Source organism: Diceros bicornis, chromosome 25, assembly GCF_020826845.1.
Source record: "Diceros bicornis minor isolate mBicDic1 chromosome 25, mDicBic1.mat.cur, whole genome shotgun sequence".
Classification (NCBI taxonomy): Eukaryota; Metazoa; Chordata; class Mammalia; order Perissodactyla; family Rhinocerotidae; genus Diceros; species Diceros bicornis.
Genome location: NC_080764.1, coordinates 47,463,530 through 47,476,498, shown reverse-complemented (window position 1 = coordinate 47,476,498; position 12,969 = coordinate 47,463,530). Strand labels below are relative to the sequence as shown.

The 12,969-nt window shown below is 39.8% G+C and overlaps 1 protein-coding gene across 6 annotated transcripts in view; it reads left to right on the top strand.

Annotated features, from left to right (window-relative positions):
* LOC131421879 (centromere-associated protein E-like) overlaps positions 1 to 12,969 on the top strand; it is a 79,474-nt gene that overhangs the window by 63,150 nt on the left and 3,355 nt on the right. For all 6 annotated transcript variants that reach the window (XM_058568791.1, XM_058568788.1, XM_058568789.1 and 3 more), the window contains 3 exons: positions 6,106 to 6,218; positions 8,220 to 8,317; positions 10,791 to 10,974. In XM_058568791.1, the coding sequence (XP_058424774.1) occupies positions 6,106 to 6,218; positions 8,220 to 8,317; positions 10,791 to 10,974 (395 nt within the window). The remainder of the gene's footprint in view (positions 1 to 6,105; positions 6,219 to 8,219; positions 8,318 to 10,790; positions 10,975 to 12,969) is intronic.

The following is a 12,969-nucleotide window of genomic DNA, read 5'->3' as shown; positions in this document are numbered from 1 at the left end:
AAAGCAAACACTTTTTTTTCTTTTACTGTTGAGCTTAGCACATAATTTGGGCCTCTAATCTTTTACTTTTACGTCTGAAGTTCAATACTCAAGCTTTAAAAAAGCAAGTGACAACTTGGAAATCAAATGCAGGTGTATCTTTTCATGCAAAATAATGATTATTTTTATCTTCCTAGAAAATTATTTTTAAAAAACATAAATATTCTTTACAGTTTAAAATATATTTCTTTTTATTTTTCAAAAAAAAAATGCTTCTTATCTAAATATTTAACACTCTGTTAGATAAGTACATTTTAAAATTCTTTTTTTTTCCTACTTAATCCCGTTATTGAGTCCTACCTGTAGCCTGTGGGCTGAATCTGACCTGTTCTCTCTAGAAAGAACGTAGTTTAAATGTTTGTAGCTTGAGTGCCATTATACAAGTCTTGCCCTCCTTCATCGCATCCTTCCTCCCTCTGGTTTTAGCCCCAGCCACTTCTCACTCTTCTGCTACTTGGGTCGGACCCTAATAGGCCTTTCAGTTCACTCTTCCTACTCCAGTGTCTCTTCATTCCAAAATTAGGAACAAGTCAAGAATATCTGCTCTTTTTATTATTTAACATTGTTCTAAAAATTCTAGTTCATTCAGTGAAGCATGAAACAGAGAGGCAAGAGGAAATAACCTTAATTCACAATTAAAAATTGTTGGTAAAGCTAAAAACCAAGAAAATCAACTGTAAAGCTTTAGAATCTTTGAGAATAAAGTAATTTTTTAATATTTCAAATAAATGATCACATTTTTATTCATTCAACAAATATTTCTTGAGTACCTGCTATGTGTTATTCATTGTTCTAGATGCCATGTGTACTGCAATGGGGGAAAAAAAGCCTCCTTCAAGAGGCTTACATTCTGGTTCAGGAAGTCAGAAAATAAACAAGTATATATGTGTGTCAAATGCTGAAAAGTTCAATGGAAAAAAATTAAGCCGGATGGGTATATAGGTATTGAGTGAGAGTGGGGGTGTGAGAGTAGGAATGTGATTTTGCAAGGGGAGTTGAGGAGAGCCACACTATTAGGATGATGAAGTGACAGGGTGAGCTGTGTAGGAGGGAAGGGCCTCCTAGACAAAGGAAGTAGCAAATGCAAAGGCCCCGACACACAAGTAGTTAAGACATGTTCAAGGAGACAGGAAGAAAGCCAGCGTTGCCTGAGCAGCGTGGGCAAGGGATAGAGGGAGAAATAGTTGAGAAGTAGCAGAGAGCCAAATCATAAAGTGTCTTGTAAGGTGTTATAAGTACTTTGGGTTTTATTCTGGGTGAGATGAGAAGTCATCAGAGGATTTTGGCAAAAGGATATGGTCTGAATTAATATTTTAAAGGCTGCCCCTTGAAAATCGAATAAAGGAGGGTGTGTTTGTTAGTGATGTGCCGGCTGCTACAGCAAACGCGACCAAAAATGCAATGGCTCAAACAAAATAGAAGCTTATTTCACACATAAAGGTGTGAGTTCCAGGTTGCGAATGGCTGCATTCCGCATGATCACTCAGAGGCCCACGTTTCTGCCGTCTTGTTTCTCCACCACTCCCTGGGTGCTGCTTCACCTGCCTGGTTAAAGCCCAGTTGTAAGCTCTCCGTGCGCGGGCCACAGAAAAGGGACGAGATGAGGAGGCTGAAAATGGTCTTAAACTCTCTATTCTTAAAGGCTCTGGCCCAGAAGTGGCACATGTCTCTTCCTGTCACATTTCTTTTTCTTTTCTTTTCTTTTTTTTTTTTTTTGCAAAATATTTAGATTTCATTTATTGGAGAGAAAGCCAAACATGTACCTCTCATATTTCTTGGAGTCAGAGATGATTCCAAAGTTTTTGGCCTGAGCAGCAAAGAGGATAGACTTGCCATTTATGGAAATGGGAAAGAATGCCAGAAGAGCAAGTTTGAAACCGGGGAAGCAGAATGAGAGTTCAGTTTTGGACATGTTGAATTTGAAATGCCTACTGAGGACACCCAGGTTGAGATATGACTTAGGCAATTGGATATATGAGTCTGAGCAAGGTCTAGACTTGAGGTATAAGTTTGGAGAATCAGGGCTGGCCTCGTGGCTTAGTGGTTAAGTGTGCATGTTCTGCTACTGGCGGCTCGGGTTTGGATCCCGGGCGCGCACTGATGCACCGCTTGTCTGGCCATGCTGAGGCCACGTCCCACATGCAGCAACTAGAAGGATGTGCAACTATGACATATGGCTATCTACTGGGGCTTTAGGGAGAAAAAGGAAAAAAAAAAAAGGAGGATTGGCAATGGATGTTAGCTCAGGGCCAGTCTTCCTCAGCAAAAAAAAAAAAAAAAGAGGATTGGCATGGATGTTAGCTCAGGGCTGATCTTCCTCACAAAGAAAAATAAAATAAAAAAATAAAAACTTTAAGTTTGGGGAATCATCAGCATATAAAAATCATGAGACTGGATGAGGGCATAAGCATCATGGAGAAGAGATGTGGAGTAACCAAAAGATACTGAGATGGGCAGCCAGTGAGTGAAAAAGAAAAGGGATAGTGGCGGGCAAGAGAGAATGGTTCCAGTTTCTTCATATAAGTGAAGGTAGTGTTTCAAGAAAGAGGGAGTGAGCAATGAATTTCTCCACACTCAGTATAGATTGAGACAGGTATCTACAGAGAGATAAATATCTTTCCTGCGTACTATAAGTGGCCATTTAGATAATATAATAGGGTATGCCATTGTACAGCACCCGTGGGAAAAGAAACAAAATACATGGTATCCATAAAATCTTTATACAGTTTGAATTTTTAAGAATTTGTTTCTGTATATCATATAAATATTCTATAAAATGCAACAGAGTGTATTTAACTCAAGACTTGGCATAATAAAATGCAAAGATATTAACTTTTAACCTATTCACCACTATTTTAATTCGCCTGGATCTAACTGTCCAATATAATGTAGGGGTTATTAAATGAATATAGAAGACAGTAATTTGAACAAATGAATCATTAACAATTTTGTTTAAAGCTTAATGCATTTCTTCTGTTGTATCTTTACAAATTATTTATATCAAGTAGCAGTGAGTTTGTTAACAATTTAAGCCACGCTAGAACTTTAGGGACATCCTGCACAATAGGAAAAAAAGATCTTGTTTATAACGGGCACAAAATCTAAAATAAAATGCTCGAGTGACTAACCTTAACAAAAAATGAGGCAACATATATGAAAAGAACATCAAAACTCTAAAAGGAAATATAGGAGAGCCTGTGTTTAAAATAAGAAAACATGCCATTTCCTAGGTGGTAACCTAAATACTGTACAACCATAAGTTTTTCCCACATTAATTTCTAAAGTTAATGTAATTCAAATTGGAATCTCAAAGGAATTCATTTTCTGGTAGAGCAAGGAAAGTTTCTCATCAGAATCCATCAAAAATATGATAAATAGGTGATGTTAGTTAAGAACGTATGTTTTCAGACTTTTCAAGTTATTAGTGAATTGTTTCAGGCTGTCAGGATTTTCTGAGTGCAGCTTTGCTCACATGCCATAGGTTTGAAATATGGAATTCTCATTGTCTTTCATTTCTAAGTCAGCATTTCCAATTTCGATTTCTTTTATGCAAGAATTATTTTAAAACTGTTACATGTGACTAATTTATTTCATTATATTGTGGAAAAAAATTACTGTAATTTCTGCATTTTTAGAATATATTGAAATTTTCTTTCTTTTTTTTTTTTTGTGAGAAAGATTGGCCCTGAGCTAACATCTGCCAATCCTCCTCTCTTTGCTGAGGAAGACTGCCCTGGGCTTACATCCATGCCCGTCTTCCTCCACTTTATATGGGACGCCGCCACAGCATGGCTTGACAAGCGGTGCGGCGATGCGTGCCTGGGATCCAAACTGGCGAACCCAGGGCCGCAGCAGAGGAGCGTGCGCACTTAACCGCTGCGCCAGTGGGCCAGCCCCTTGAAATTTTCTTTTTTGTGTCATAAGTGAATAAAATGTTTTTAGAGTTCTTTGAACTTTTAAAACAAAATGTATACAAGTAGATCAATGCAACAGAATAGAGATCCCAGAAATAAATACACACAATATGGTCAATTGATCTTTGACAGAAGAGCAAAGGCAATTCAATGGAAAAGGATAGTCTTATCAACTAATGGTGCTGAACAACTGGACACCTTTCACAAAAATTAACTCAATTGATCATAAACCTAAATGTAAAAAACAAAACTAGAAAACTCCTAGAAGATAACATAGGAGAAAATCTAGGTGACCTTGGGTTTGGCGTTGACTTTTTTAGATACAATAGCAAAAGCACAATCTATGAAAGGAAAAAAATTGATAAATTGGACTTCATTTAAATTAAAAACATTTGCTTTGTGAAAGACAAGCCACAGACTGGAAGAAAATCTTTGCAAAACACATATCTAAGGACTGTTATCCAAAATATACAAAGAACTCTTAAAACTCAGTAATAAGAAAGCAAACAACATGGTTAAAAAGTAGGCAACAGATCTGAACAGATACCTCACCAAAGAAGATATACAGATGGTAAATAAGCATATGAAAAGATGCTCCACATCATATGTCATTAGAAAAGTGCAAATTAAAAAACGAGATACCACTACACATTCACAGTATCTGAAAATATCATAATGGCCAAAATCCAAAACACTGACAACACAATGCTGGCAAGGAGTGGAGCCAGGAACTCGCGTTCATCGCTGGTGGGAACGCAAATGGTACAGCCACTTTGGAAGACAGTATGGCAGTTTCTTAGAAAACACCACTCCAGCCAGTCACATGCTCAGGGAGTCCCTGATATCAGCATCTGGTCCAGAAAGCCGGCGTCTTTTACTGGTGCTGTGACTGAGCAAACGGCGGGCTCCTCCGCGAATGGGCTCGTCTGACCCACTCATCGATCTCCTTAAGTTGAGCTTCTCATTTTTGGAAGCTTGCATATTTTTAGTCTTTGCTAGCCATTGTGAGTGTGCACATGTTTTTATGGGGACTGGGGGGAAAGCCTAGAGGAATAAAGAGCTCTCTGGGTCCCTATTTAGATGGGTTTATTATTCAATATCTAAGAGTAATCCATTGTATGGCTAACAGTGATAGAAAAAATGAATGATTTATTCAGCAAGAATAAGAAATGAGCTGTCAAGCCACAAAAAGACATGGAGGAATCTTAAACGCATATTGCTAATTTTTAAAAGCCCATCTGAAAAGGCTACATACTATATGACATTCTGGAAAAGGCAAAACTAGGCAAACAGTAAAAAGATCAATGATTGCCAAGGGTTCAGGGGGAGGGATAGATAGGTGGAGCACAGGAGATTTTTAGGGCAGTGAAACTAATTTATATGATGCAGTGATGATGAACACGTCATTACACACTTGTCAAAACCCAAAGAGTGTACAATACAAACAGTAAACTCTAAACTGTGAAGTTTAGTTAACAATAATGTATTGATATTGGCTCATCATTTGTAACAAATATACCACACTAATTCAAGATGTTAATAATAGGAGAAACTAGTGGGAGAACAAGGGTATACGGGGGTCTCTGCTCAATTTTTCTATAAACCTAAAATTGCTGTAAAAAATTAAACCTATTAAAAAAGATGTATATATATATGTTTGTATTATATATGAATAATTCTTTTCTGAGTGGAAAGTAGGTGCCTTTCTATCACTAGATTGAACTGTCCTTGAGCACAAATATCCCCACGAATGTTTTGTAAGATTTTGTGCCTTGAGTTCAGTTCTTCTTTGATATTTATATTGCTGTTCATCTCTCATCTCATTTTCCTGATTTACCTTTGTCTACCCATTTCATTATTTTCAACCTTTCTGTTTCATTTTGCTTAGGTATATTGTTTTTTTAATCTGGAAAAAAATTTGTTTTAAGAAATAGCAGTCATAGGTTTTCTAATTCACATTAGCTTCCAATAGCTTAAATATACTTCACATCAAATATCTATTATTCATTTTAGGGTTAAAATTTGTGCCTTTCCTGCTTTTCATATATTTGGAGTTTGCTGTTTTAAAATGTTCCTACCAGATCAAGGCAGTTAACAAGTCTTTGAAACTGGTCTAAAATTACTTTATTTTTCTTTTCTCTAAAAAATTTAGGAGAAAGTTGCTTTAGGAGCTAAGCCCTATAAAGAAGAAATTGAAGATCTCAAAACAAAACTGGTGAAAATAGACCTAGAGAAGATGAGAAATGCCAAGGAGTTGGAGAAGGAGTATGTCTTTGTCTCAATTGAATATGACTTTAATAGCTTAAATTTCCCTTCTAAACTGTCTAAATTTCTTTGTATTAGTTAACTTTTTAAAATATGTTAAGATATTGTTATTGCTTTTTGTAAAATAAATACAAACATCTACAGATTTTAAATTTATTAAATTCTCATTACGTATGCAAAGGTTTTAAAAACAAGCACAATTCTGATCAATTACTAACATACTATGTGTTTGCATGCTTCTTGCTCAATCATATATAAATAGCTTAAAAATGGCCTTTTTATGTTTGAAAGTGAATATTAAGACTGTGTGTGTGGTTTTTTTTTCTGTTTTTTTTTGTTTTTTGTGAGGAAGATCAGCCCTGTGCTAACATCTGCCAATCCTCCTCTTTTTGCTGAGGAAGACTGGCCCTGGGCTAACATCCATGCCCATCTTCCTCCACTCTATATGGGACGCCGCCACAGCATGGCCTGCCAAGGGGTGCATCGGTGCGCGCCCGGGATCCGAGCTGGCAAACCCAGAGCCGCCACAGAGGAGCGCGCGCACTTAACCGCTTGTGCCACTGGGCTGGCCCCAAGAATGTGTGTGTGTTTTTAGCAGTTTGACTAAGGTTTCTGTTGGTTCTCTTAATTTCATTTGTTCTTCCTGTTGTGTTTTTGTGTAAACGTTGTATTTCCTTTTAAATTGTAGTACTTAGTGCCTGGGAGCATATCCTCTTTTTATTGATTTGTTTACATGCAGTACCATATATAGTAGCGTGCCTAAAGTTCTTTGTGGTACAGCATAATGAAAAGAACATTAGGGGCCGCCTCAGTGGCCTAGTGGTTAAGTTCACACACTCTGCTTCGGCGGTCCGGGCTTTGCTGGTTCCGATCACAGGCACGGACCTACACACTGCTCATCAAGCCACACTGTGGCGGTGTCCCACATACAAAATAGAGGAAGATGGGCACAGATGTTAGCTCAGGGCCAATCTTTTTCCTCAAGCAAAAAGAGGAAGATTGGCAACAGATGTCAGCTCAGGGCTGATCTTCCTCACCGAAAAAAAAAAAAAGGACATTAAACAGAGAGTCAGGGAAACTGAATTAGAAATATAATGTTGCCATTTATTAATATGTCACCTTTTGCAAGCTGTTTAATCTCTCTGGTCCTCACATTTATAATCAATAAAAGGATAGGTTTGTATTAGAGGATTTCTTAAGATCCCCTCTGACTTCTAACACTTTTTATTCTTCCTGTAAGTGTTTAATGAATATTTAATGATGTTATCTAATTTTGCCCAAAACATAGCACTCTGAATCTTCATGCGTTCTCACCAGCCTTCTGTCGATAGGACTGTTGGTTTTAGTGGAGCTTATACTTATTAAATTCATCATTGTAAAAAGCAGTTTTACTTATAAGATAGAATCAGCAGATTCTTTCAGTCTCTAAGAAAGGCAGAAGGTCTCATAATTTAGCATTACTGATTAATGCTAAAGCAAACAATTCACAAAATGTCTTTCCCTACTGGGCACAAGGAGCAGAATTTGACCTCTGACTGTGTCAGCTCAGATCAGAGCTGCAGCCGGGGTTTGCTTGCCTGACAGTGTAGACAGGAAGCTGCTTTTCGCTTTTACGCTCTGGTAATTGCTGTAGCTTCAAGATGCTTCTAGGACCTCATGGTAACAACCCAGTTATTTGTTTTATGGTGCCCCTGAATGTAATTTTGCTCAATATCCAAATAATAGCTATTGGGCTTTCAGAAATTTAAAGAGACTTGGTTTCTCAATGTTAAAAAAAATTGCCCCTGCAAGCAAACAGAACACTCACAATGTGGTGGTGTTACTTACAGCTATAAAGTGCGTGATACCAGGGCCGTATCCTGGGAGCTGATCTGCCGCTGCTTATGCATATTATGTCAATGTGATGTATCTTATCAGGGAATCCTTGACAGCAGTTCTGTTTATTCTTCATTAAAAATGAGTTGCAGGCATTTTACATATTCCTGTTGTTGTCCTCAATAGAATTACTTCTTCAAAAGCCACTGTAGAACATCAAAAAGAAGTTATAAGGGTATTGAGAGAAAAGCTTAGAAGAAATCAACAGGCCCAAGATACTTCAAGTAAGTAGAAAATCCTGATATTTCCAGATCCTTTCCATCTTACTTCTCAATATACTTACACATTTTGAAGGCTACGCATATATTTGACAGTCAAGAATAAACCTAATTAATCACTAGTTTAGAAAGAACTATTTTTAAAATGAATTCATTGGGATCATATTTATCCTCTGACATCTCCTTCGTTTCCTGTAATCTCAGCTGTTTATCCATTATAGATTCTGGAAAAATATGAATTTTACCTTTGCACGATCAGATCTTTACATATTAGTGAAGATACCTTCAGTACTATAAAAGAATGACTTAACTCTCAGGGTAGAAGCACCCTTCCTAATAAAAATACAAGCATGTCTTAATAGATTTTAACCATGTGCACTGTAAAAATATAATCAGTACACAGTAAAAATAAGTCAATATTATCTTACTTGTTTTTAGTACTGAAAATACAGAGTTGATGCTTACTGGCAAACTCTTTGAAAGTTATCTCAAGTGCCCAGTTTTCAAATCTAGTGATCAAATTTTGGCATATACATTCCTCACACTATACCTTCTCCCATATTTCTGTCTCTTGTGTTTCATTTGAAAATAGAAAATGCTGAACAGTACTTGGGGCAGCTTTATGTAGTGGGACCAGCATTGAACTAAACTCAGAAACAGGTCTCCAGGCTGATGGCCCTCACGTGACGGCGTGTGCACTCATGAGGAGAGCACCAGACCGTCAGGATTCTGTATAGACTTGTGAGGGTCAGAGGTCTCCAGGCGGATGGCCCCCACGTGACAGCGTGTGAACTCATGAGGAGAGCACCAGACCGTCTGGATTCTGTGTAGACTTGGGAGGGTCAGAGGTCTCCAGGCCGATGGCTGTCATGTGACGGCATGTGCACTCGTGGGGAGAGCACCAGACCGCCTGGAGTCTATATAGACTTGTCAGAGTCAGACTCAGTTGTGTGAAAGAACACTGAACGTCCTAACTGTCATCAAACGTAAGATGATATTTGTGTGTGTTATCGTCCACTCATGTAAAAAAAATAGAGATCATGTTAAAGATGTTGTCTAGCACATATTTAGTGTGAACAGCCCTAGTGTTATTGCAGCTCAATCGCAGCTCCTACCTGGAACACTTCAAGGGATAAAAATAGAACTTTTGTTGTTACAGGAGGGTCAGGATCATTACTCTTGATTTGTAAGTGACTTTCAGGAACATATTGTACCTGAATGCAAAGTAGTTCAAAAGAAAATGGACATTGACTATCTTCACCACACACATTTTACCCCTCCTTTGTAAATAGTCAGTGACCCAGTGGATTATCCAACTTTATAAGCACCTCACATTTTTATGCAGTTTTACCTAAAATTTACAAAACATTTCTTTACGTTACTATTACACACACAGTGTAAAATACTTAATAATATATGCTTTAATATCATTCTACGGTTTATTTAGTTAACAAATATGTGTTGAGTAGTTAGAGCACACTGAATGCCTGGGAGTGGATACCACACGCAATGTGTGTGGAAGAAGCCGTCCAGGCGGCCCCACTGGTGTGGAGGGTGACAGTCAGGAACAGCTCTCACTGCTACCATCACGGGGAGAGACCCCACTGGTGTGGGGGGTGACAGTCAGGGACAGCTCTCACCGCTCCCATCATGGGGAGAGACCCCACTGGTGTGGGGGGTGACAGGGACAGCTCTCACTGCTCCCATCACGGGGAGAGACCCCACTGGTGTAGGGGGTGACAGTCAGGGACAGCTCTCACCGCTCCCATTACGGGGAGAGACCCCACTGGTGTGGGGGGTGACAGTCAGGTACAGCTCTCACCGCTGCCATCACGGGGAGAGACCCCACTGATGTGGGGGGTGACAGGGACAGCTCTCAGTGCTGCCATCACGGGGAGAGACCCCACTGGTGTGGGGGGTGACAGGGACAGCTCTCAGTGCTGCCACCACGGGGAAAGATCATAGCGGATTATGGTGGTAGAGTTGGTGGGTGGAGAGAAGCAGGGCGATTCTGGAGATATTTATTTATTTATTTATTTATTTTTTATTTTTGGTGAGGAGGTCAGCCCTGTGCTAACATCTGCCAATCCTCCTCTTTATTTGCTGAGGAAGACTGGCCCTGGGCTAACATCCACGCCCATCTTCCTCCACTTTATATGGGACGCCACCACAGCATGGCTTGCCAAGCAGTGCATCGGTGCGTGTTGGGATCCAAACTGGCGAACCCCAGGCCACCGCAGCGGAGCGCACGCACTTAACCGCTTGTGCCACTGGGCCGGCCCTGGAGATATTTATAATCGATGATCTAATAGGCATAAGAGATGAGGGATGGGGAGGAAGTCAAGGATGACATCCAGGGAGATGGTGCTTGATATGTTTTGGTTTTTATAGTGACTTATTTAACTTAGTAATGTTTCCTTCATTTTGAACTTTGGAGAGAATTAAGATTACCACCCCTCTGTGTATTTGCCTCCCATAGTGATATCAGAACATGTTGATTCTCAGCTTTCAAAGAAACCCTTAACCTGTGGAGGTGGCAGCGGCATTGTACAGAGCACAAAGGCTCTTATTTTGAAAAGTGAATATATACGGCTAGAAAAGGAAATTTCCAAGTTAAAGCAGCAAAATGAACAGCTAATACAGCAAAGGAATGAACTGTTAAGGTAAGATTTGCTTACCGGATACAGAAATTATGCTTATGGCGGTTACATGTGGGAGAGGATGATATGTACACGTACATATATATTTTTTACATTTGGCAACCTTCCACACATATGGGGAAAGTAATTTTTAGAGCTCATGCAATGTCTTTTTTAAAAGGAATAAGAATGGTAGCACCATTCCAGAGGTCTACTGTCTAGCAACCCAACCTATTTTGTTTTTCCTGAGGAAGATTCTGTCTGAGCTCACATCCATGCCAATCTTCCTCTATTTTTTAGTATGAGGGCTGCCAGCACAGCACAGCACAGCATACCCATTAACAGAGCAATATAGGTCTGCACCCGGGAACCGAACCTGGGCCACCGAAGTAGAGTGTGCTGAACTTAACAACTAGGCCACTGGGGCTGGCCTCATCAACTGACCTTTTTTTTTTTTTTTTTTTTTTTGAGGAAGATCAGCCCTGAGCTAACATCCATGCCAATCCTCCTCTTTTTTGGTGAGGGAGACCGGCTCTGAGCTAACATCTATTGCCAAGCCTCCTCCTTTTTTCCCCCAAAGCCCCAGTAGATAGTTGTATGTCATAGTTGCACATCCTTCTAGTTGCCGTATGTGGGACGCCGCCTCAGCATGGCCGGAGAAGCAGTGCATCAGTGCATGCCCAGGATCTGAACCTGGGCTGCCAGTAGCGGAGCGCACGCACTTAACCATTAAGCCACGGGGCCGGCCCCATCAACTGACCTATTTTTAACTAAGCCAAGAACCAAAAAGTAAACAATGATCTTTGAGGGAGAGCTTAAATATGCCACAAATTTACCCAAGTCACTGAGGCTCTACTCAAAGGAGAATACCTGAGGTCCACTGTTGTAGCCTATTTACTTTTATTTTATAAACAGTTCTGAAAAATTTAATTATTTGGCTTCTACCAAAGATTAGAATCTTGTGCTAATCTCTACTAATGATGCAATAGAAGAAAAATAGGCATTAAAAAAATAATTATACAAATAACGATTTTTTTGTATGAGTGCTATTAAACAACAACAAGAAAACAACAAATAGGACATTATGAAAGGCTGTAACAGAGGCATCACGCCTTATCTAGGTATGGGGAAGGGTGGTGATCAAGAAACTAATATATCAGAGTGGATCTGAAAAATGAGTAGAAGTTAGGCTCAATGAAAGGAGAAACGGCTAAGCCTTCCAGGCCGAGGGAACAGCATGTGCACAGGCTTTGAGTCAGCAAGGATAACCAGCTGGTGGAACAGAAAGACATCCAGTGTGACCAGGGCACAGAGAATGAGCAAGAGTAAGTGCACGATGAGATGCCAGAGGCAGCTGGTCCAGAGCACACAGTGTCAGTCATCCTGAGGCAGTTGGGGTGGTGTCCTAGACGTAGTGGGAGGGTTACCTCCACTGGAGGATTTTAAGCTGGGGCCTGATGGGCTGAGACAGCATCTCTGGCTGCTAGAGCAGTACAGGGGAACCCAGTAGGAGACTGTTTGTTGTAGTCCAGGCAAAAGGTAATTTTGGCATGGACTGGAATGGCACCAATGGGGATAAAAATAAAGAGATGGATTTGAGACATAAGTATGAGGTCGTGTGAACAGGCTTGGCTGCCTGATCAAGCAAAGGGGAGCGGGGCCAGGACTGCTCCCAGGATTCTCTGGAGGAGCTGGGTAAATGCAGGCGGCATTCCTGTGGGAAGCAAGGCTGTAAGTACTCCAGACGAGCACAGTGTAATACTTCTTTTAAAATAACAAAGGTACATTAAAGATTCATCCATCCAGAAGACTAACTTATCAAATGACTGCCACAAAGTATCAGTAGATACACCACTCTGTATGACATCACTGACTCATTCGAAACCTAATGTCATACTTTTCAAGACTCCGTGATCACGGAGATTTACTATAATTATGCAATTTGTATTGACCTCATTTCATCTTCTGAGCTGTGGAAATAATCCAAACAGGAAGCCTTAGGTTGAAATTAAAATGTAA